Source organism: Otolemur garnettii, unplaced genomic scaffold, assembly GCF_000181295.1.
Source record: "Otolemur garnettii isolate 467f Iridium unplaced genomic scaffold, OtoGar3 scaffold00026, whole genome shotgun sequence".
Lineage (NCBI taxonomy): Eukaryota > Metazoa > Chordata > Mammalia > Primates > Galagidae > Otolemur > Otolemur garnettii.
This window is the reverse complement of record NW_003852421.1, coordinates 8,206,876-8,231,013: the sequence shown is the minus strand read 5'-3', so window position 1 is coordinate 8,231,013 and position 24,138 is coordinate 8,206,876. Positions and strand designations below refer to the sequence as shown.

Sequence of the window (24,138 nt, the reverse complement as noted above, 5' to 3'; positions counted from 1 at the left end):
AATAATCTCAATATTAAATAAAACTCCAAGTGGCACCAACATTTACTTAATCAAGTAATAAACTCACTTGATCACACATCTAAATTTTAGAATTACATGACATTCTTCAAAAACTTTAAAGATAATACATCTTGTTTATTAACAGAAATATATTAAAATAAACCTGAGAAGTACCCTGTTTTTCTTTGGATTTACCCTAGATTTCCATGACTATTTTCAATTTGAAAAAACACTACCTTCGATTTTACAAAACACAATTTGGCCTCCATCTCTCTGACACTAAATTTTCAATCATGATCCAAGAAGGGAAAAATCAAAGTAATTACTTGCTCAGGCTGCCTGGAAAGTGGCAAATAAATCTGTCAATTCAAACTTCCCATGCTTACCTCAGTTAAAAGCATGGGTTTTAGAGCTAGATTTGTGTATAAATATTCTCTGCTTAGCTACTGTGTTTCACTGGACAATCACTTAACCTCCTTCATCTCCCCAACTGTAAAATGGGCATAAAGATTAAGAGATAATACTGGTAAGGTGCTTAAAATACCAGATAGTCCTAGGATGTACTCAAAAAATTTTGGCCAGTAGTTGTAATAGCAGTAAATGGTAAAGATAATTCCAATCAGTGATTACCTACTCAGTAAAGAGTAAACTATAGTCATTTGAAAGAAATAAAATCAGTTCCTACTTCACACTCTTCCCCAAAATAAATTTCAGATGGATTAAAGAACAAAATGTTTAGAAGAAAACTACAAATGTAAACTTTAAAATATAAAAAAATTACAGGCCAGGCACAGTAGCTCACACCTATAATCCCAGCACTTTCAGAGGCCACGGTAGGAGGATCACTTGAGACCAATTTAAGACTAGTCTCAACAAAATAGTAAGAACCTGTTTCTACAAAAAATTAAAAAGTGGCCTGCTATGATGGTGGACACCTGTAGTCCCAGCTTCTCATGATGCTGAGGCAGGGTGATTTCTTGAGCCCAGGAGTCCAAGGCTATAGTGAGCTATGATTGCACCACTGCACTCCAGCCTGAACAACAGAGCAAGACCCTGTTTCGAAAAAAGAAAAACAAAATAAAATAGTATATATTTACAATCCTAGGAAAAGATATCTTAAGAACACAAAAAAAGAGCAAAAACCATAATAATTCGAAGTCAAGGAACATATTAGAAAAATATTTGCTATGTTTACAACAAACATTAGTATCCAGAATATAGATACACACATATAAATGCATATACAAACACATAATAATCAATGTAGCATATTTTTGTAATCAAAAAATAAACAAAACACATGTTCATTAGCTGGGTAATGGCTGAACTATATAAAGCCCATACCATGGACTCCATATAGTTCCAAAAGGAAAATGTAAATCTGTATGAACTGACATAGAAAAAACTTAAGACATATTTCTACAAAAAAGCACAAAGCATCATATCTTCAGTCCTAGCGCATTTGTACATGTGTGTGAGGCAGTATGTATATATGGATGTATGAATGTGGCACACACACAAAACTCTGGGCTCTATATTCTTACTAAAAATAGGAATTACTTTGGGAAAAAGCACCGGTTTGGAAGTACTAGTCAAAAGAGACTTTGTTTTACCCACAATGTCTTTAATGTTTTAACACAACGAATACAGTCATGTATTACTTATATAACTAAAATAAATTTTAAAAATCTAACTTAATTTCTACATCTAACTTGCCTAAACTTAACTACAATTCTAAGAAAACTTTATTTTAAAGGCTAGGATATCTTTTAAGACTAGTTTTTAAACAATATGTATTTGTATACAATAACACAGTTCAATGAATTCTTGATTTAAAATAGCAGGGCATAAACGTATTTATAGCAGAGAATAAATACATTCCCTTGTATGTAGCTATAAGTTATGTTCACTGCTGTGCAGAATTCTAAGTATGAATGTATCCCAACTTCTTTGGCCCTTTTACTACTGATGACATTTGCTTCCAATCCTTTGTGATCATTAACACTGTTCCTGTGAATGTTCTTGTCCATGACCCTGGCACACATGTGTAGTCAAGAGTTTCTCCTTCATCTATGGTAAAAGTGGAATTGCCAGGCCCTAGGGTTTGGGCATTTTAACTTTAGTAGGCAATATCAAATTGTTTTTCCAGAATAGTTGTACTAATTTATATTCTACTTGCACCATACCCACAGAAGCAGGTGGTATCTTTTTTTGTTGTTTTTAATTTTTGCCAATCTGGTGGATAAGAGATGTTGTCACTCCGATCAATTTATAATTTCTTGATAATTAACGTGATGGAGATTTTCTTCACAGGGGACTGGCCATTAGGGTTTCTACTTCTATGAAATGCTTGCTAAGTCTTTTGTCCATTTTTTTCTATTATCTTTTTATTATATGATTAACAATTTTCTTTAGTTTGGATATTAACCTTTTTGTGTTTATTTATGTTACCGAATATCTTCTCCTAATTTGTGCCTTAGTTTCCACTCTAAAGCATCAAGAAGGCGGAAGTGGGATAGGGTGCTTGGAATACATGACACACATGAAACTGTCATTGGAAATAATGTCAAACACAATGAATTAGAAATAAAGAACGACACCAAAAGTATTAAGGGGGTAGAGAAGATGGGCACAATAAATCTGAAGTAGAGAAAGCACTACAACTGAGCTGATCTAAAACATGTGTGAAATACATAAACCTGCAAGGACAAAGGAGAATGGATCAGAGTCATCAGTGGACAGAAAATGTCAAAAAACAGCAACATAAAGTGCTTGCAGCAAGGTATACCAATGGGAAGTAATGTAGTTTACCCTGCATGCCTCCGAACAGAAAGCAAATAATAAAGGGCAGGGAAGCATTCATTTTAATGGCGTGTTGATTCTATCAGTTTGCACAGTTAGATCGGGTTGGCAAACTACAGTTCACACCCCAAATCTGGCCCACCAACCTGTTTCTGTACAGCATATGGGCTAAGAATGATTTTTACATTTTTAAATGATTAAAAAAAATCAAGAATATTTTGTGATACATAAAAATTAAATCAAATTCAAATTTTAGCATCCATAAATTTTTACTGGAATAAAGCTGTCCTCATTTTTGATACTAAACTATCTTTATATTCCCAAGCAACATTCATAAGGTAAATGAGCTTATACCTTTCTGTTCTAGTGGTCTTTATTTTGTTTAGTTACAGGATTACTTTGGCCTCAGCAAATATGCTGTGCACAGCTTTTACTCTATTTTTTTCAATAATTTGGATTAATTAGTAGTACTAACTATCCTTTGAAAATTTTAAAGAACTCACTAAACCCTGTTTAGACCTAGAAATTTTGGGAAGAAGGCAGTTAATATCTCAAGTGTTTAAAAATAATTATCCTATTCATGTTTTCTATTTTTTCTTATGCCAATTTTGATATTTTGTATTTAGAAATATATAGTTTTTAAAACAAAAATGAAAACTTTTATTTTTGTAATTATTTTATTTTTATTGAGATAAAATTATTTATTGTAGTATGTTCTACATTTTACTTTTCTGCCTTAACTTTTTTCTTTGTCAGTAGACTATTCATTTTACTTCTCCAAAGAACAAGTTTTTGTCACTCTTTTAAAAACACAACATACAAAACTTTGTATTTCTCCATATCAATAAAACAGTATAAAAAGATACCTATGCACTATAGTCATTAAGTTCGTAAGTGTTTGGGAATTAATCAAAAACATACAACCTTTCTATTGAAAAAACGTTTTTTAACTCAAAAAAAGACAAAAATGATGATCTCAATAAATATTCTTGGATAATACAATTTAAAATGCCAATTTTTTCCAAGTTAACCTCTACATTTAATTAAGAACTAATGAAAATTATTCTCACACTTCTTGAGATATTCAGTAGACACATTCTCAAATTTATATGAAAGAATAAAGGTCCATGAATGGCTACTTTTCTGAGAGAGAAAAGTAAAAAGAGAGCCCTATCCCTAACAGATATGAAAACATACTACAAAACCATAAGGATAAAAAAAATGGGGCCACGCTGCAAAAAAAGAAAAAAAAAAGACCCAGGAATCAGAACAGAGGTTAGAGACAGATCCCAGTAACTTGAGAATACACAAAGGTGACACTACAAAGTATGAGAAAATAATGGATTTTTTAGTAGATGGTAACATAAAAATTGGCTTAGTATGTGGGAAAGGAAACAAACACTTGGAATCCCATCTAATAGCAAAAACAAAGGCAGACTCTAGACCAGGGAGTAAATTATGGCCTGAACACCAGGTGCCTGTTTGTAAAAACAGTTTTATGGAAACAAGTCATGCCCGTGCATTCACGTATGCCTGCGGCTGCTTTTGCACTACAATAGGATGAGGGAATAGTGTGACAATGAGCCCTGGCCTGCAGTCTGAAATATGTAGCTGGCCCTTTAAGAAAATGTTTTCCTGATTCCTTCTACACAAGAAATGAAGATCTTAGTAAGAAAGGTAAAACTAAAAAGAAAATATGAGAGAATATGTTTTGTTCTTGGTATGGAGGGAGAACATCTTAAACAGAACAAAACTCTAAATTATAAACCATAGGTCAAAAAACTCTTTAACCTGATAATACTGAAATTAAGAACTTCTGCTCAATTAATGATATCATGGACAAAGGGAATTGATAAAAGATTGAGAGAAATTATTTGCAAAGTCCAAAACCACCAAGAAACCAATATCTCTAATATATAAAGAAAAACCTGTGATTTAACAAAAAGGAAACAGAAATACCAAAAGAAAAGTCCAGAATTTAAAGATGCAATCTTCAGAAAAGAGAGCCTGAATGTGCAGTAAACACAGAAAGGGCTGCTCAAACACATTCGTGATCAGAGAACTGCAACTTTTTTTTTTTTTTTTTTGAGACAGAGTCTCACTATGTCATCCGTGGTAGACTGTCATGGCATTACAGCTCACAGCAACCTCAAACTCTTGTGCTTATTAAACAATTCTCTTGCCTCAGCCTTCTGAGTAGCTGGGACTACAGGCACCGGCCACAATGCTGGGCTATTTTGTTGTTGTTGTTGCAGTTGTCACTGTTGTTTTAGCTGGCCCAGGCCAGGTTCGAACCCACCAGTCTTGGTGTATGTGGCTGGCGCCCTACCAACTGAGCTACAGGCACCACCCGAGACAACTGTAACTTAAACTAGAAATAAGATATCACTTTATACCTTTAGACTAGTTAAAATTAAATAGCTGAAATTAGGCATTACATATAAACTTAGTTTCTCTCATTTCTGATATCAACTAACAATCCTAAATGAAAAATCACTTACTTTGGAAATAAAATCTAAGAAGCAGCAAAATATAATAGATAAGAATTTATATTCAATCAGCATCTTCTGGAATGCAGATACCCAGCAATTTGTTAGCTGAACTGAACATATAGCTATGAGTGCACTAGGAGTCACAACTTGTGTTAAGAAAATAAATACAGCTAAATATTCACATTAGCTTTTTTTTTTTTCCTTTTTTAATTCAAGTATTTACAGGTCAGAAAATCAGCCTGAAGACATTTAGTAAATGTTTTCTAACTAATCTGGACACAAACTTTTACTTAAAACTGTGTTTGACATATTTTTAAGAATTTAAAAACCTGTCTCAAACAAATAAAATAAATACATAAATAAAATATAGCCCTGTGCTTTCTAAAATCATTGGCTAATTTTATTCTTGACTGAATTGAAGTACACATATATATTATTAGAGATAAATGGAAGTAGAATTATATTTCTCATGTTCTCTTTTAACATGTTAATTGCCACTTGAGTTGTATTTAACTTACACTAGTTTTGAGCCTGGGGCCTAGAGAAGCACATGTAACTTGTATACCTCTTGACCTATTTTGACCTAATAATACATTGTGGCCCCAAGGAAAAAGAACTTTTTTCTAGCATGGCAGTCAATGTGTTTAAGTTCTACAATAATGTATGCTATTAAATATATATAACACATACTACTTAACAACTTCTAAACAAGCTGGTCCTTCCTTCCTTCCTCCTCTGTTCAGAGTTCTACAACTACAACAATGCTGGCAGCCCCCTCCATCTCTCTTTTTATGCCACCACGGTGAACAGCAACTAATTTAGATTTATTGAGCTTTGCCATAGTTCTTACTTCAATGTCTCCTTTCCTAACCCACAGCCATTACTCCAGATTAGATTCTGGTCTCAAGCTTAGTAATACTATTCTCCCTCCCTCCCTTCCTCTCTCTTCTCCTCTCTCCCTTCATCCGTTTATTCAACCAGTATTTTTTGAGATCTAACATGATCCAGGCACTGTTTTACTGTTGGGGATACAGCAGTGATGAAAACACACAAGTCCCTGTTCTTTCCGAGTTTTCTCTTTATATTCTATATTCAACTATAAAATAAAATTTCCCATTGAACTGTTTTGCCCCTTGCCACTCCATTTAAAATCATCCACTTGTTTTCCATGGCCTGCAGGATAAAAGTCCAAACTTTCCAGATAGCTTTGCAAGACCCTCCATCCTATCTTTCCAGCTGAATCTGCTACTACCCCCACTATACATATCCTGTGCTTTAGCTAAACCTGAGTACCTCTTTAAAACTATACCTATGGGGCTCGGCGCCTATAGCTCAACCGGCTAAGGCGCCAGCCACGTACACCTAAGGTGGTGGGTTCGAATCCCCAGCCCGGACCCGCCAAACAACAATGATGGCTGCAACCAAAAAGTAGCCGGGCGTTGTGGCGGGCGCCTGTGGTCCCAGCTACTTGGGAGGCAGAGGCAAGAGACTCGCTTGAGCCCAGGAGTTGGAGGTTGCTGTGAGCTGTAATGCCATGGCACTCTACCCAGGGGGACAGCTTGAGGCTCTGTCACAAAAAAAAAAAAAACTATACCTATGGCAAAATGGGTAAGGTACAGTATTACAAAGCTGTAGGTTACATGCAGAAACAAAAGCAACTATAAAAACACAATGTAACAGAGAAAAAACAAGTAATAATTGAAGGATAAGAAAATAGACTACTCCTCACTTCCCGTAATTATTTTAGGATTATCTTACTAATGCCATAGGACATACCCAGAGACATGAGAACTGGGCTTTTCCTCTCAAGACGTGGATGTCAATCACTCTAGAGACGATGAGGGAGGGAAGCCTCTGAACTATAAAGATAAGGTCTTATCTCGGAGGCAAGAACCGATTGGAAAGAAGTTCCTAAGAGTCCTGAAACAAACCCAGTGGTAGCAGAGAGCTGCCCAGACTTGCAGAAGGCCAGAAGTCAAGGGCAATATGAGCCACTAGGATCATTAGATTACTAGCAGGGAAACAATCAACAGCAACACAGAGAAGCCTCCAGTTTCTGACAAAACCACACTAAGGAAGCAGCTGCGGCACTCTCCAGTTTCAACAAGATGCATCAAAGTTCTGCTCAACCAGAAGGAGCAGAAACTGTCACTTAACTCTTTCTAGCCAAGGCTGGATGTGAGGTCCAAGTACAGTGTTGAGAGGAGAAAGCCAGAGGGAACGAACCTGAGGACTCACTCGCAGGGAAACGCTCTTGAGTCAGCACAGCAGAAACGTGCAAACCACCAGAGGGCCGGGGAGGTTTGTGTCATGACGATTGGTGTACAAGAAAGTGCAATTTTATTTTGTAGTCACAGGAAAATGACATCAAGGACATAGGGCTATATTTTCACTTTTTTTTAGTGACAATTGTCACTGCCATATTTTGTGCCTTTCTTTCTTACCAGATAGTGAGCAACTTCAAATCAGAAACTACAATCAATACAAACTTTCCCATTAAACCTGTTTTGTCTATTGCCACAAAACTGTGAAAGTAAGTGCTCACACAGTAAAGTACCAACTATTTACTCAGTGAATATGTGGAATTCACCTTTACCTTCTAAATCTAGGTGGAGCGTGTAAAATGTTGAAAAATATTCCACATAAAAGATAACATTAATGCTACACTTACAATAAGAACATAGTCACCAAAATGTTACACGCATATAAAATTATGTCCTTAAACACAATCCACTTACTGGTAATCATGGCTCCGGTTACAGAAGCCAGAAACCCGATGCTGACTGCGATGACAGAGATGACTCTTCCCTGCCTATGCCGCTGCAGCATCACAAACATCAGCACGCCCGCAGCACCGTGGACAAACAGGGAGGAGAAGAGAGCCCAGAGGAAGATCCAGTACCACATCTCTGCAAGGAGAATGCAAGTGTTAATCATTCTGCCAAAATACATCTTAGAAAATCCAGTTGTAGTGAACACCTATGGTTTGGGGGAATGCTAAATGAGATAACGTATATACACAAATGCTTGGCACAGTACCTGACATACAGTAATAATAAATTGCAATAATAATCGCCAGGCATGGTGACTTACAACTGTAATCGTAGCATTCTGGAAGGCCGGGGGGCTGATTAGTAAGGATCCTTTGAGCTAAGGAGTTTGAGATCAGCCTGAGCAAGAGCGAGATCCTGTCTCTACTAAAAACAGAAGAATTAGCTGGGCATGGTGATGGGCATCTCTGTCCTAGCTACTAGGGAGGCTAAGGCATGAGGCTTGCTTGAACCCAGCAGTGTGAGGTTGCTGTGAGTTAGGCTGACACCATGGCATTCTAGCATGGAGCAATACAGTGAGATTGTCCCAAAAAAAAAAAAAAAAATCAACATCACTAATGCTTGAGGGGAGATAATTCCTTCCATGACGATGAAAAGTTAAAGCTATACTCTAATTTTCTCTAAATGTCCCTGTTATATAGCTATAATTCATCAATTTTTTATATTATTTATAAACATCTTAGAATATATAAAAGTTAATTAATTGCTATTTGAGATGTAATTTTCTATTTTATATACTAAAAATAGTGTTAAGATTTTTTTTTAAAACTCTCCCTTAGTTCAAATCATTCCAGAAGTCAGTACGTGGTTTTACCTTCGTGACTGTAAGGATGTCTAGCAATTCCCCCATGGTTCTCAATTTTGTACACTAAAGAATCATTGGCATTTATTTTTTAGTTCTCTGCCTCCAGTTATGCTACTCTTACCTAACCAGAACTTCTCAAGCTCCGTTATTCTTTCTTCAATGTGTCCTCAATCAATAGTCCATTGACATCTCGGTTTAGAGAAGGGACGAAAACACCCTTCCCTCTGTCTTCCACTCAGCACCTTTCCTTCTGGCTGCCCTCCTGATTCCTAGTCAATCTTTATAGTTCCCACAGCTGTCCTTGATTTAGCCCCATCTCCCTTCCCATATTGTGGTGAGGTCCAGGATTTCTGAAGCCATTTCATCATCACACAATGTAAGTCACAATATAAGAAGAAAATAAAATACATCTATCATAGACCAGAGACAACCAAGTCCCTTACCAGTGTTTTCTAAGGCCCTAGCATATCACTATCCTTGGAGTCAATGTAGCATCCTAGTTTCCTTGTAATAAAATTCTCCTTTTTATTTAACTAGTTCAGGTAGGGATCCTGTTACTTCTGGCTGAAAAAGCTGACTCTACAATGTTGAGACCTTGCAAATCACCCTTGATGTGCAAACACTCTACAACATGAGGTATCTGGGGTCTGTGCTAGGTGCCTACTCTCTATCAAGTATACAAGTCAATAAAACAGCCATTCAATAAAGAGAGTAAAAATGGATGAATCAGAATCTATCCAAACATCATTAAAGTATGGAAATACTCTGTTGGTAGGAATGTAAAATGGTACAGCTGCTATGAAAAACAGTATCATAGTTCCTAAAACATTAAACATATGATCCAACAATTCTACTTCTGGGTACAGACCCAAAAGTATTAAAAGCAGAATCTTGAAGAGATACTGGCTCACATCCATGTTCACAGCAGTATTATTCAGAATAGCCAAGAGATGGAAGTAACCCAAGTGTCCATCAATGGGTGAAATGGATAAACAAAATGTATGGTATACACACAATGAAACATTATTAAGTTTAGAAAAGGAAGGAAATCACACCCTGCAATGTGAACAGACCTTGAAGACATTACACCAACAGTGAAATAAGCCAATGGCAAAAGCACAAATGCTGCATGACTCCATCTGTGCAAGGTATTTAACTAGTCAAACCCACAGGAACAGAAAGGAGGATGGTGATTGCCGTGGGTAGGGGTAGGGGAAGGGAAAGGGGGGAATTGTGTAATGAGGATGGAGTTTAGTTTTGCAAGATGGAAAGGATCTGGATATCTGCTGCACAACAGTGTAAATACATTTAACATTACTAAACTATATGCTTAAAAATAATAAATTTTATATTTTGTGGTATAAGAGGAAATATATTTGGTCTTTGTCCTTGATTCCTGGCACACTCCTCCTAAAATCCTTTGAATTTAGTGAGTGACAGAAAGGTCTTTTTAAATTCATAATAAGCCTCTTGTGATCATCCCGGAGTTTACAGGCCCCTACATAGTCTCAGAATGGAGCTTTTCACCAGAAAGATCAAGTGATGACAGGGCTGAACTTTCAACCTCACCCACTGACCTCTAGGAAGGCTGGGGATGGGGGGCAGCTGGAAAGTAAGATCAAGCTCTATGTAATCTCTTGAATTACTACATTTGATGGATTTCTGGGCTGCTGAACATGGGAGGTGCTGCAAGGGCGATACACCTGGGAGAGGATGAGGCAGCTCTGAGACCCTCTGAGACCCTATCCTACCCCCTCCACACCCCGTCCTGTGCATCTCTTCCACCTGGCTGTCACTGAATCGTAGCCTTTATAATCAAACAGTAAACATAAGCATAATGTTTCCTTGAGTTCTGTGAGGCATTCTAGTAAATTATGGAACCTGAGCTGGGGGTTATGGAAACCCTGAACTTAGTCAGAAATACAGAAAGCTCAGACTTTCTACTGGTGTCTGAAGTGGGAGTGGTTTGTGAGCCTGAGCCCTCAACTTGTGGGATCAAATGTAACAACAGGTAAATAATGTTTAAATTGAATTTTATTGTAGGAAACCAAATTGGTATCCTAGAAAATTGCTTGGTATTGGAAAAACCCCAAATCTAGTCATAGAAGTGATGTGTGTGAAAGAGAGGAAACAGTGAGTTTGTTTTCTCAGATATGTTTGCTACTACATTTAAAATAAAATAAAAAAATTAAAGTATGAATATACATTTAAAATATTTTAAGTAGAGACCATAAATGACAAAAATTTTAAAACAGAACAAAAACACTTAAACAGGGAAGATGGTACCATTATACAGGAGCCATATAAAGGATCTTTGTGGAAATGGGACTGTTCTACATTTTGACTGTGGTGATGGGGATATATAATATATGTGTGTGTGTATATATATATATAAAATAAAACTGTATAAAAGTCAATACAGACACACACAAAAGAGTACAAGCATACAAGTAATAGTGGTGAAATCTGAATAAGGCTGGTAGATTATACCAATGTCAATATTTTATAGTTGTGCTATTACACTGTGATTTTCCAAGATGTTCCCCTTGGGCAAAGTGGATAAAAGGTGCATCAGCCCTCTATGTATTAGTTCTTACAACTGCTCATGAATCTAATGTTATCTCAAAATAAAATGTTCAATTTTTTTAAAAGGGGGGATATATAGAAAACAGATTTTTTAAAAAAATCAACTTTATCCTGCCAAATTCTTAAGACTTGGCACATAAAATAGACTCAGACAATGTGAAATCATTTCAAGGAAAAGACATCTGATATATTCTCCAATGTGTGTTATAATATCACACTTGCTTTTCGGTGTCATAAGGTAGATGCTGGTGATTAAGGGAAAGTAGACAAAAGCTTGCCTTTTAGAGGTTCTTCTCTTCCAGCTTTCAGGAAATGAGTGTTTTCATGTTGCCCCTCCTAAACAAATGGCCTCAATTTATAATAAATGAAGATTGTATTTAAAGTTTAACTTGCTCAGAAGCTATTTGTATATTCAAAATATAATTTTTCAAAGTGAACTTAATCAAATGAGAATAGAGAAGAGTAGTAACATGGAAGGTGCATACTTTCATCAAGGGAGCTCTTTCTACAGCTTACTCTGAGACAAGGAAGGCCCTGCAAGGGCCATATGCTTCTTCAGCAAGAGAAGTCAACAATCTGCCTTGCTCCCAGGCACATGTATAGAAGCTCTTATCACATCTACCCCTCAAAGAGTATTTTTCTTTGTAGTCCTTGGAATATAATTAGAGGAAATAATTTCTTGACTATATTTTTATACTATGAGCAAGAGATTATCTGATATTATAGAAAGTAGTACTTTATGTCTACTGAATATCCAGCTACTGGCCTCAACAATAAGTTTACCTCATATAAGGGAAAATAAAATTTAAGTTTAATGTTTTATAAAGCCCCAAGTTATCAAAACAACCACACAACTAAAACACAGGATGTTCTAAAAGTCTCCACACACAGGAAAAATTGTGTAACACAGCTATCTTGGAAGGTGTTCCCTGTGAGTGGGAGAGAAGACTCGGTGTGTATAGAAAGAGGTGGCCAACACTTACAGAGTATTCTGTAAATGTTTTATAAAATCATATAATAAATATTTTGTACACAAAGGTACACTTAGCTACCATTTCCTATTTTCCTGTATGGTGACTTTGGGGATGACCTATGGACTGTCAAGCGGTGCTCTAACGACTAGTCCAGGATGATTCCCTCAGCATTAACAAAATAACTCCCAATTCAAATTTACTTTTATGTTTCTTTCTCTTTTTTAAAAATCATACCACTTACCCTGGGGAAAAAAACTGGTATCTGCTCAGAATATTTACTGGTTTCTTAGTATTCGTGGTAGTACTATTATTTTAAACTACTTAACAGATCAAAATAACCTTGTGAGTGAACATGGCTTCTAAAGAATTGGAGCCACTCTGGATAAGCAAGTCTGTCTGAAGTCCCAACTACTACTGGCAAATACATGAAACCTACAGCATTAGTTCAATTGAAAAGAAGTGTGGAAACATGAGAACTAGACAAAAACTGATGCCCAGGAGCCTTAGTTGAAGAACAGACTAAGAGGATTAGAGTGGACTATCCCAGTCTTTTCTTAAACTGTCATGCTATACACCGAGGGTCCCAGTTTTCTCTTTCCACCTGTATCTCACTTAATCCAACCTTCTAGCAATTAGGAAACAATGAAGGGAGGAAGCCAGAGGGAGACTTCACTAGTGCCAAACACAACACAAAGCAAACATTTAAAAAATATAATATGCAAAACAACAAACTTTGAAGCATCTTGTGCATACAATCACCTTAATTCACTGGCCTGCTCATGACAATTATCTGTACAGCAACTAAAATAGTCTGTGGAAATGGGACCTAAACAACTATTTTTTTTTTTTTTTTTGAGACAGAGTCTCAGTTTATCGCCCTCGGTAGAGTGCTGTGGCATCACAGCTCACAGCAACCTCCAACACCTGGGTTTAGGCAATTCTCTAGCCTCAGCCTCCCAAGTAGCTGGGACTATAGACACCCACCACAACACCCGGCTGTTTTTTTGCTGCAGTTTGGCCAGGGCCGGGGCCAGATTTAAACTGCCACCCTTGGTATATGGGGCCAGTGCCCTACCCACTGAGCCACAGGCACCACCCATACGATTTTATCAAATCTCTAAAATAATGAGGATATGCAATAGAGATGGAAATTTCTACTCTAATAAATCTTACCCTCTGAAAAACACCACACACAACAGTCCCAAGACAAAAACAGAACAGCCCCCATCATGAGCCTAGCAGCTAGTAACAAGCAACAGTGGTCTACCTGGGAGAAGACAAGTGTGTGGAGAGCGAGCCTGTCAGTGGCACGGGCTCACAGAAATAGCTAAAAGCTGAACGTAAAGCACTGACACTGAAAATAGCACTGTAGTACCCCAGCCACCACAAGGCACCAACAGCAACCTCTAGAGAACGTGAAGAGTGTGATGCACTGAAGACAGCTGCAGCAACAATAACTCAAAGTCAGTTCAACCCCTCAGCAGATTCGTCAGCTTTCACACTACTGGTCTAAGACAGAAGGAGCAGTCCATTTTCAGGCATAAATACTATGTACCTCAGTCTCTACCTATATCTTTTATATACCAAGTATTACATTTGATAAAAATTATCAATTAGTCTTGAGTGTAAGACATACTCAAAAACATGAAAAACCACCCATTGTTGAGAGACAAAACAATCAACATAAACAGATTCAGAGATGGCCTAGATTGTATAGCTATCAGACAGCGACTTTAAAATAATTATCATTAACACGTTGAGTAACCTCTAGTGGAAAGGTAAACAACACACATGAACAGATAGGGAATTTCAGCAAAACAGATGACATTCTATCAAAGAATCAAATGGAAACACTAGAAGTTTAAAACAAAGAATTCTCTTTAGTGGGCTCCCCAATAGACTTGACATAGCTGAGCAAAGAATCAGTGAACTTAAAGACTGAAATAAAAGAGGGGGGAAGCACAGGGAAAAAGCAGCAGAAAAGACAATTCAAGAGCTATGAAGAGATTTCAAATGATTTAACATACACATATATGTACTGGAATTTCAGAAGGAGAAGAGAAAACTGGGAAGAAAAGATATTTGAAGATATAATAGCTGAAAAAATTTAAAAAATAATGGAAATCATCAAATTGTAAATCTAAGACTCCCAGAGAATCCCAAGTGAGATAAATACCCCACAACCTTCAAGAACCAAAACCAAAACAAAACTAAACCACACACATATGCCTAGATACATCATAGTTAAATGCAGGAAAACCAAAGATAAAGGGAAAATATTGAGGGCAGTCAGAAGTAAAAGGCCATATTACTTACAGAGGAACAAAGAGAAAAAGTAAAGGAAACTTTTCATTAGAAATTATCAAATCAGAGACAATAGAGAGATAACTTTAAAATACTAACAAAGAAAAAAAAAATACTAAAGCCAGAAGTCTATCCAGCAGAAATTTTTGAAAACCAAAGGTGAAATGAAAACTTTTCTGTTGGGGGAAAAAAAAACCGCTGTGACAATCAACTGCCAGAAGATCTGTACTACATAACATATTGGGGGATGCCCTAATACCTGATGGAAACTCTATTTAAAAAAGGAACAACGAAGAAGACTAAATTGAAGGTAAACATAAGAGACATTTTTTTCTTATTGTTAGTCACTCTAACACTTCGACCAGATTTAAAAATAAATTGTCCAGTTGCAACCTCATTTAAATTATTGTATACTTAATAGTTATCTGCTTTTGCTTAAGAGAGAAAAAAAACCACTAGTTTTCAAAGTTAATTGTGACACTTTCAAGAACTGCTCTAACATGGTGCCTCTCTTAAAACTTACGGCAATACTGTTTATTACCCACTTAAATTACCCTTTTGCTTGCTAATTATATAATTTCAAACTGTAAATTACATACCCACAATTGAACAGTAAAAGAAAATTCTCAGAAAAACAGGTTTATAATGAAAAACAAGCAGAATATTATTTGCTTTAGAGAAACTAGGTTAAAGCTATTTAAAATAATTCAAAACTTGCTCTACATTTTAGCCACAGCATTATCTTCCTAAGACGCCATTCAGTTTGTTCTTCCTTATAACTGATTAATCAATCATGATGCAGGTGACTTTTACTCATATATAAAAATATAAGGATTAAATCTCAAAATCTGAATCTATTATGAAATTGTAACAGAGTAAATTATATAATATTTCAATTATTACCCGTATGTCCTCAAGCATCTAAAAGTATATTTGTCATATTAAAAAAAAAGGATAGTAACATGTTTTCTTTGGAATCACTGACCTTCTTCTCAGGGAAAGGTAAAATTTTTTATTATACATAATCTCATGATATTTCCAAAGGACATTTATACTAAATACTGAAAACATACTTTTTACAACAATGAGCATAACTTATAATGAAACTCTCAATATAACACATTTCTAAATTTAAATCTAAATAAAGGACCAATAAATGACAGATCAGAAAATAAAATCACAAAAGCACTTAATAAACTCTGCAAAGCACGATCACATCTTAAAAATTATTCTGTTAGTTATTCTAAGGAAGCACTTATGCTGTATTGGTATTTTTTTTTTTCATAAAAGATAATAATTTCCTAACTGACAGAGATCTTTAAATACTGAATCCAGTTTCCTAAACTAAGTTTTGAGAAGGCCTAATTCACAATGGTCCCCAACCTTTCTGGCACCAGGGACTGACTTCATAGAAGACAATTTTTCCACGGATGGGGAGGTGGGATGCTGGGATGGAACTGGAGGCAGAGGTCAGGTGCTTATGCTCTGTGTGGCCCAGTTCCTAACAGGTCAGGGAACTAGTTCTAGTCCAGGCCTGGGGTTTGGGGCTTGCAGTTCTAGGGAGTCAGAGGTGTTCAGAGAACAAAGATTTCTTGGTTCTAAACCTCACCCTATAAATAAGCACATTAAAGGTCTGAAGAAACCCCACTTAATAAAGAAAGCTGATTAAAGAAACAACTTTATTTGCAAATATATGTGTTTTTTTTTTAACTCCTAGTAAAACCTCCAAACTTTTTTTTTAACTCATAGAAGTTCTAGATCGGCCTTCCCTTAACATCAATATGAAAACTGTTGACATCGGGCTGTACTGATGAGGAAACCAAAGTGTCAGAGGTATGTGACTTGTCTAAAGTAAAAAGGCTAGCTAGTAGAAGTCAAGGAAAAAACTCAGTTTCTTAACTCACAAATTCAAGGATTCTATTCTTTACTTTTTATCTGTAGACAGAAATTTAGCATAACTGAAATTATCCAAGGAGGGGAATGTTCCCATAACTGTTCACATAATGTATTTACATAACAAACATTTTTATGTTTAATTCCCCCATATACTTCAGATTTAAAGTAACTGAAGCATTTAGAATTTTTAAAACCAACTGACCCTTAACACAGTTTTGAACTGTCCAAGTTAAAAGTCAGTTTTTAAAAATTTGGGTATCATGTCCTCTTTGACATAAGTCAATTATATTGAAATGTTAATGTTTTAAGCTATACTAAATATCCTAAATTAATTTTTATGATACACCACAACATAACTACAAACGGGTCATAAAAAAAACCCAAGGATTTTTAAATCAGGTATTCCCAATCCTTAAACTCTCAATGAAAAGATCACCTGGAGAGTAGGTTAAAAATGCTGCTTCCTAGACCCAGTTCTCAAAGGTACTGACTCAACAGGCGTGGACTAGGAGCCCCGGATCTGCATAACCACCCCCAGGCATCAAGGCTTAAAAACCATGGCAGATTAAAGTAATTCATGGTAAAGATAGGAAAGGGAGAACATTTTATAACGGAAACTTAGTTTACACTCTAGATGAACATGTCCTCGCAGACACAGACATCCAGGAGAAGCCAGGCCACCAGGTCCTAGGAGCACAATCTGTATGCAGTGCTCCTCCTTTCAGTTTCTCCCCTCCCATGAACAGGCCCTTTCTCCCTTCTCTACCTCTTTTGTTGTTTTCAAAATCTCATTGTCTGGTTCTTCCTGAACAAGCCACAAAAGAATTACTTAACCTAAAGCTCTGCACCTGTAGTTCCCAATACCCAGGACCAGTTAGTGGCCTGTTAGGAACCGGGCCACCTAGTTCCTAACAGGCCACCCAGCAGGAGGTCAATGGCTGCAGGCAAGCAAAGCTTCATCTGTATTTACAGCTGGGCCCCATCGCTCCCATTCCCACCTGAGCTCTGCCTCCCAGCACTCAATTCTCATAGGAGTGCAAACCCTACTGTAAACTGAGCAGATAAGGGATCCTTATGAGACTAACGCCTAATGATCGGAGGTGGGGATGCTGGCATTAGGAGCTAGGAAGTGGCTAGAAAAACAAATTATCATTAGCAGAAGACATCTGACTGCACAGAGACCATAATAAATCAGTTGCTTACAATTTCATATCAAAACTACTGCCCCCCACCCCCTACCCTCCAGTCCATGGGAAAATTGTCTTCCATGAAACCAGTCACTGATGCCAAAAGGTTGGAGACTGCTGCTCTAGACCACTGAGCTCCTCACGAGTAATGACTGTTATTTTCATTTTAATCAATTTTTGCCAGAAACTGGCACATAACATAGTCAAGGAATGTCAAGATTAACTATTGAAAAGCTAGAAACTGCTATTTAATATGATTCATCTATATATCAAGACAGCCTTTTGCTTTCTGAGTCACCCCCTTCTGTTTCCCTTGCAGACACTTTATCCCCCCATCTGCTATGCTGCCCCTTTTCTTCCCTCTCAGAGCCTCGTTCCTTTCTCCCCATGCCTACTTTTAAGACTGTTAGCCGGGATCTAGGAAGCCCCCAAAGATTCCCAACCACCCCTTGGGCAGTCACCTCCCACAGTGTGCTAGAGCTGGTCTGCGTGACCCACAGAATACAGTAGATATAATGACATAGCATTTCTGAGATGAGGCTATGAAAGGCTCTGCAGCCTCTGTTCTGGTTTCTCTCTGTGTGCACGTGTGCATCTCTCACACTGGGAAAAACCACGCAGTGAGTAGCCCTAGGGAGAGACTTACACCTCCTGCCAAGAGCCACAAGACTGTACTTGGAAGCTGACCCTCCAGCCCTAGTCAAGTCTGAAACTGCAGACTGAAATACACTAAGCCTGAGTCAGACTGTATTCCTGACCATCAGAAACTGTGGAAAAATAAGTGTTTATTTGAAGCTGCTAAATTTGGGGATAATGTGTTACTCAGCAAAAGATAACTAATACAAAGATCTAAAAGGTAATATTCTTCACTAGAAGGTAAGCTTCATGAGAACAGGCACCATGTGCTGTTTTTATCTTTGTATCTCTGACAGCACTGTGTCTAAGACAGTTCCTCAAAGGTTTGCTGAATTGAAATTACAGTGATTATTTTTCAAGTCAGGTTTATAAACTCTGTAGGAAGGGGCAACATAGGCTCTCTGCTTGTTTCCTCACTTTTAAAAATGGAGTTAATAATGGTGCTTACCACATGGGACTTTTATGAGGATCAAATTATTAATACATATAGCATTCTTAACATGCCCAGCACACTCAAGTGTTAGAGAAATGTTAACTAATGAAAGTAAAATTTCTAAACAGAAAATATATCACTCTCCTTCCTGACTATTCAAATTCCAGGTATGAATTTTGAATGTAAGAATTATACAATCTTTCAGGTAAACTGTTGGTTAAATAATATGATTATAAAATACATAATGGAAGTATGAAACAAATCTATAAAACTGATGTACACTCAAGTACATGAGCTAGCATATCAAAAAATGGTATTAATGGAACATGTTAATAAGATAATGTTAATCTGGCAATCTACCTTCTTCAAAATTTTTACTTTTTTGTTTGTTTGTTTGTTTTTTTGAGACAGAGCCTCAAGCTGTCCCCCTGGATAGAGTGCCATGGCATCACAGCTCACAGCAACTTCCAACTCCTGAGCTCAAGCAAGTCTCCTGCCTCTGCCTCCCAAGTAGCTGGGACCACAGGTGCCTGCCACAACACGAGGCTATTTTTTGGTTGCAGCTGTCATTGTTGTTTGGTGGGCCCGGGCTGGATTTGAACCCACCACCTTAGGTGTATGTGGCTGGTGCCTTAGCTACTTGAGCCACAGGTGCCAAGCCTGTTTTTAAAGTTCTACTACAGCCAGTACATATATGCTCCTACATTATATTATAAGATTTATATTATAACACAAGCAGCAAGACTCCAGGTCTTCTTCCTATTTGCATGAAGTTTGGTGAAAAATCTTTTTCTTTCAAGACTTAAAATACTCACCTAAAGTCACTAGATGGAATTTACTATCTGACAAAACAGAAAAAATAACCCTAGTATCTGTGACTCCTCTTCATAAATTATCTTACTTTCCTGGACCTTCCTTTCAATCTCTAAACAAGGAAAAGATAAATACATTTTTACTTTCATAGTGCACTACTAAAGAGTCAAAACAACATCGAAGTAGTCCCAAGACTTACTTAGAAATTGCTTATATTTAAAAAATGTCATCTAGACCTTGGATTTGGTATTGCCAGATATGGGTACATGATCCAAAAGCAATGAGATAAGAATTAAGAAAGTAAAAGTTTAATAACTGTCTTGAATTTTTTTTGAACTGTAACCCTTTCATTCTCAATAAGATAAACAAGTAAGCCTCTTAAGAAGTTAAATCTTATAAGGTATCAATCATATCAGCACTTATTAACTGGTTCTATATCACAAAAGAGTAAGGTATTTTTCACATATTTTGCAGAAAAGTAAATGTGGGGGTCTGGCACAAATACTGAAGAGTAGCATGTGTCTCTAGAGCTACACTTACAAAACATAAATAACTCTAAGTAAACACAGGAAGTAACTTTGTATACACAAACTTGCCTCCTGTAACAGTGCACTTAGAAATAGGAACTTAACACAATGGTGAGACAGAGTCCAGAGTGACAGCAGGAGAAGCATACCCGCTTATAAGCACTGCTGAAGGAGCTGACTGTGCCAGTATGAACGTGAACAATTACAAATATATATACGAGATACCAACTTCCATTCCCCCTTTTTTGTAGACACTGAATATTAAATCTAAAATGGCTTAGCAATCATAAAGAGTAAAAGTGAACTATAATAGAATTTATATGCTTTCCTAAAAAGTAAATAAGCAAATATATATACATGTACACACACACAATACTTCCCCCCAATCTGAGGTTTTGCTTTATGTTTCTCCAATGTTAACTGGAGTCTGAAAATAGTTGAGTGTAATACAATACAATATTTCGAGAGAGAGAGACCCCATTTGTATAATTTTCATAACAGTACATTGTTATAATTCTTCCATTTTCAGTATCACCGTCTCCACATCTTGTCCCACTGGGAGGTCTTAGGGGCAATAACACACATGGAGCTGTTATGTCCTATAATGACAATACTTCCTCTGGAATACCTTCTGAAGAACCCGCCAGAGACTGATTTATAGTTACATTTTTTTTTTTTTTTTGTAGAGACAGAGTCTCACTTTTTCGCCCTTGGTAGAGTGCAGTGGAGTCGCTCACAGCAACCTCCAACTCCTGGGCTTAGGCGATTCTTCTGCCTCAGCCTCCCAAGTAGCTGAGACTACAGGCGCCCGCCACAACATCCGGCTATTTTTTGTTGCAGTTTGGCAGGGGCTGGGTTTGAACCCGCCACCCTCGGTATATGGGGCCGGCGCCCTACTCACTGAGCCAATAGTTACATTTTTTATAAGAGTAGAAGGAGCATACTTTAAAATAACAATAAAGGTACAGTACAGTAAATATACAAACCAGTAACACAGTCATTTATGATCACTATCAAGTATTACGTACTAAACATAATTGTATGTCCTATATACAACTGGCAGTCCTGTAGGTTTTCACACCAGCATCACCACTAACACATAGAATGCTGTGCTATAATGTTATGACAGCTAATATGTCACTAGGCAATAGGAATTTTTCAGCTCCATCATGACCTTATGAGACAAGCATCATATATGACGTCTACTTTTGACTAAAATATCATTAAGTGGAGCATGACGGAGTCTGGTACTATGCATGGTTTCAGGTATCCACTGGGGATCTTGTGATGTATAACCCTGGGATAAAGGGGGACCACTGTGTACTGCATGCACACACAGAGAAAAGCCTTTTGATCTTCATTCTGGTTTGAATTCTCAGCTTCCCAGTGCTTACTGCCTCCCTTCTGTCTGTGAGGGGAGCATCTGCCCCTACATTTGCTAACACTGACAGACCAGCCTGAAGACAACTTTGCCTTTTTCCCACAGACCAAATTATCTCTTTCCAACATCACAACTCTGTGTTTATCCAGAAGTTTAAGGACCCGGCCTTTCTTCTAAATATTCTTCTCTAAACCCTTAGCAACCAAATTTGGGTCAGACACAAAGTTGGAAGCTAAAGTAGTTGGAGAAAACAAAAGTAAGACAAAAGAATACATTTAACTGTAGATTCTTTTTAAAGTCAAAAGTTACCCATAAAACTGAAAAATCATACACAATATTGACTATAGTTTTAGAAAGGTCATAGGAATTTAGAACATTCATAGGATTCAAGGAAGAAAAACGATCTGAGGAAGAAAGGAAGCCATTTCTCACTCTACTTCTGTGAACTGAAGCAGCACATAACTGATACATGGTAGAAACATTTAGGTATGCTGGGAAATACATACCTGGGGAAGTGACAGAGGTAGAAGACAATTTTGGCAATGGTTCTTAAGTAACAGAGATGGGGTCTCCAAGGATTAATCTGCTCTATATGGAATTCCCATACTACTGTCTTCCAAGACAAAAAAATAAATAAATACCAGGCCCAACTTGCAAGGATTTCTAAAACTGAATATATATTAAATATGGATCACTAATTTGTGTAACGTCAATGGCAATTTAAAATTTTAGAAAACATTATTATTCAGTAAACGTCTTCCATTTTCCAGTATATTTTATTTCATGGACAAATTAGTTCCACTCATATATTCTCAGGCTGGGGCAAATACTTACCAGGCTAATCTTAAATACTGATGGAATATCCCATATCCCGGACCCTGGCATTGGTCCCTCTAAATGCCAGGGACCAGAAGCGTTTCAGAGTTTGAATTGTTTAGAATGTTGGAATATTTGCATTATATTCACTAGCTGAACATCCCTAATCTAAAACTTTGAAATCTAGGATGCTTCAAGGAGAACTTCCTTTGTGCAATTCCTGTGTCACTATGGCACTCAAAAAGTTTCAAATTTCAGATTTTTAATCTTTAGATTAAGAATGCTCAACTTGTACCGTACGATTTATTGTTTTCCAACCTGCCTGAGTTAAGAAACTATGTGGAATACAAAAAAAAGACTCAGAACTAAGGGTCCAGAGATGCTGCCTCCAGGTTTGCCTCTGTCATTGAGTAACTGTTCGATCCCAGCCATGTAACATCACTAAGAGAGTAGTATTTCAGTATTTATAAAATGAAGTAGCTCTGGCTGTAAACTATTAAGGTGTTTCCAGATCTCATTACTACTTTTTAAAAATTTATTTTCGTCTAAGTAATACATACATAAGACTACTTTCTAAAGGTCAATCTCTAACATAAAAAGGTCCGTCTATGTGTTGGTGGGATAGTGGTATACACAGCTGCCTTCTAAACATCAATACGTTTTCCCATTTTACCTATGGTATAAGATACAAAAAGAAGAATAACATCGTTCCTGTTTATACATAGAAAAAAAACAAAGAAATAAGAGCAGATTCCCTTTCATTTGGTATTAACCTATCAAATTCTTTACACAGTCACTTTAAACCGTGTCAGTCTAACTCTGAACTATGTTCCTTTCTGTTACCTGTTTCATGTCCAAGTTTTTTATCATGATAAAAATGTCTTCTGACTTAGTGTGATTTCATAATGTGAAAAGAGGTAACGACTTCATTTATTAGCTATCAGCTCTAAGCAAGTTATTCTTTGCTTCAACGTGTGAATCTGTAAAGTAAGAACATTAATCCTCTCAATAGTGCTGAAAAGATTAAATAAAATATATGAAAGCATGGTACCCAGCACAAAAAATCCTGCACTCAATAAGCCTATGCTTTAAAGGTATGCACGACATTTATCTATACAAGTTGCTTAATCTGCTTAATCACCTACTTCCTCTTCAACAGCATAGTCACTCCGAGAGATGTAGCTTAAAAAAATATTCAAGGTAGAATTTCCATTTAAATCATGCAGCTGTTAAAAATTATTTTAAAAATTTACCTCAATAAACTGTATTTAGTACATACTAGGTACCAGGTACTACAATGCTAGAGTCTGAGAATTCAAACATGTAAAACAATGAACGTTCCAAAAGCCCCAGAGTCCAGAAGAGACAAATAAAAATTATAATGTAACTGAAATATATAACAAAAGTATATAAACAGAACAGAAGTAGCAAGATGAAGCAAGATTAATTCTCCTTGAAGGGTGTAAGGAGGAAGCAGCTAAAGGAGCACGGTAAAGGGAAAGAGTTCTGTACGCAGACTTGGGTCTGAAAGCCCATTTACGAGCTGTATGATTTGAGGCAACTTAATTAACCTCTCTGAGCTTTCCTGTAAATGTATTTTGAAGAGTTACTGGGAAGATCAGAAATAACATATGTAAAGCACCTCATGCATAGCA

At 36.8% G+C, this 24,138-nt stretch overlaps 1 protein-coding gene across 1 annotated transcript in view; it reads right to left on the bottom strand.

Moving 5' to 3' along the window:
* TMEM170B (transmembrane protein 170B) overlaps positions 1 to 24,138 on the bottom strand; it is a 32,986-nt gene that overhangs the window by 3,954 nt on the left and 4,894 nt on the right. Inside the window, exon 2 of the mRNA XM_003788307.2 lies at positions 8,033 to 8,203. Coding sequence (XP_003788355.1) covers positions 8,033 to 8,203 — 171 coding nt within the window. The remainder of the gene's footprint in view (positions 1 to 8,032; positions 8,204 to 24,138) is intronic.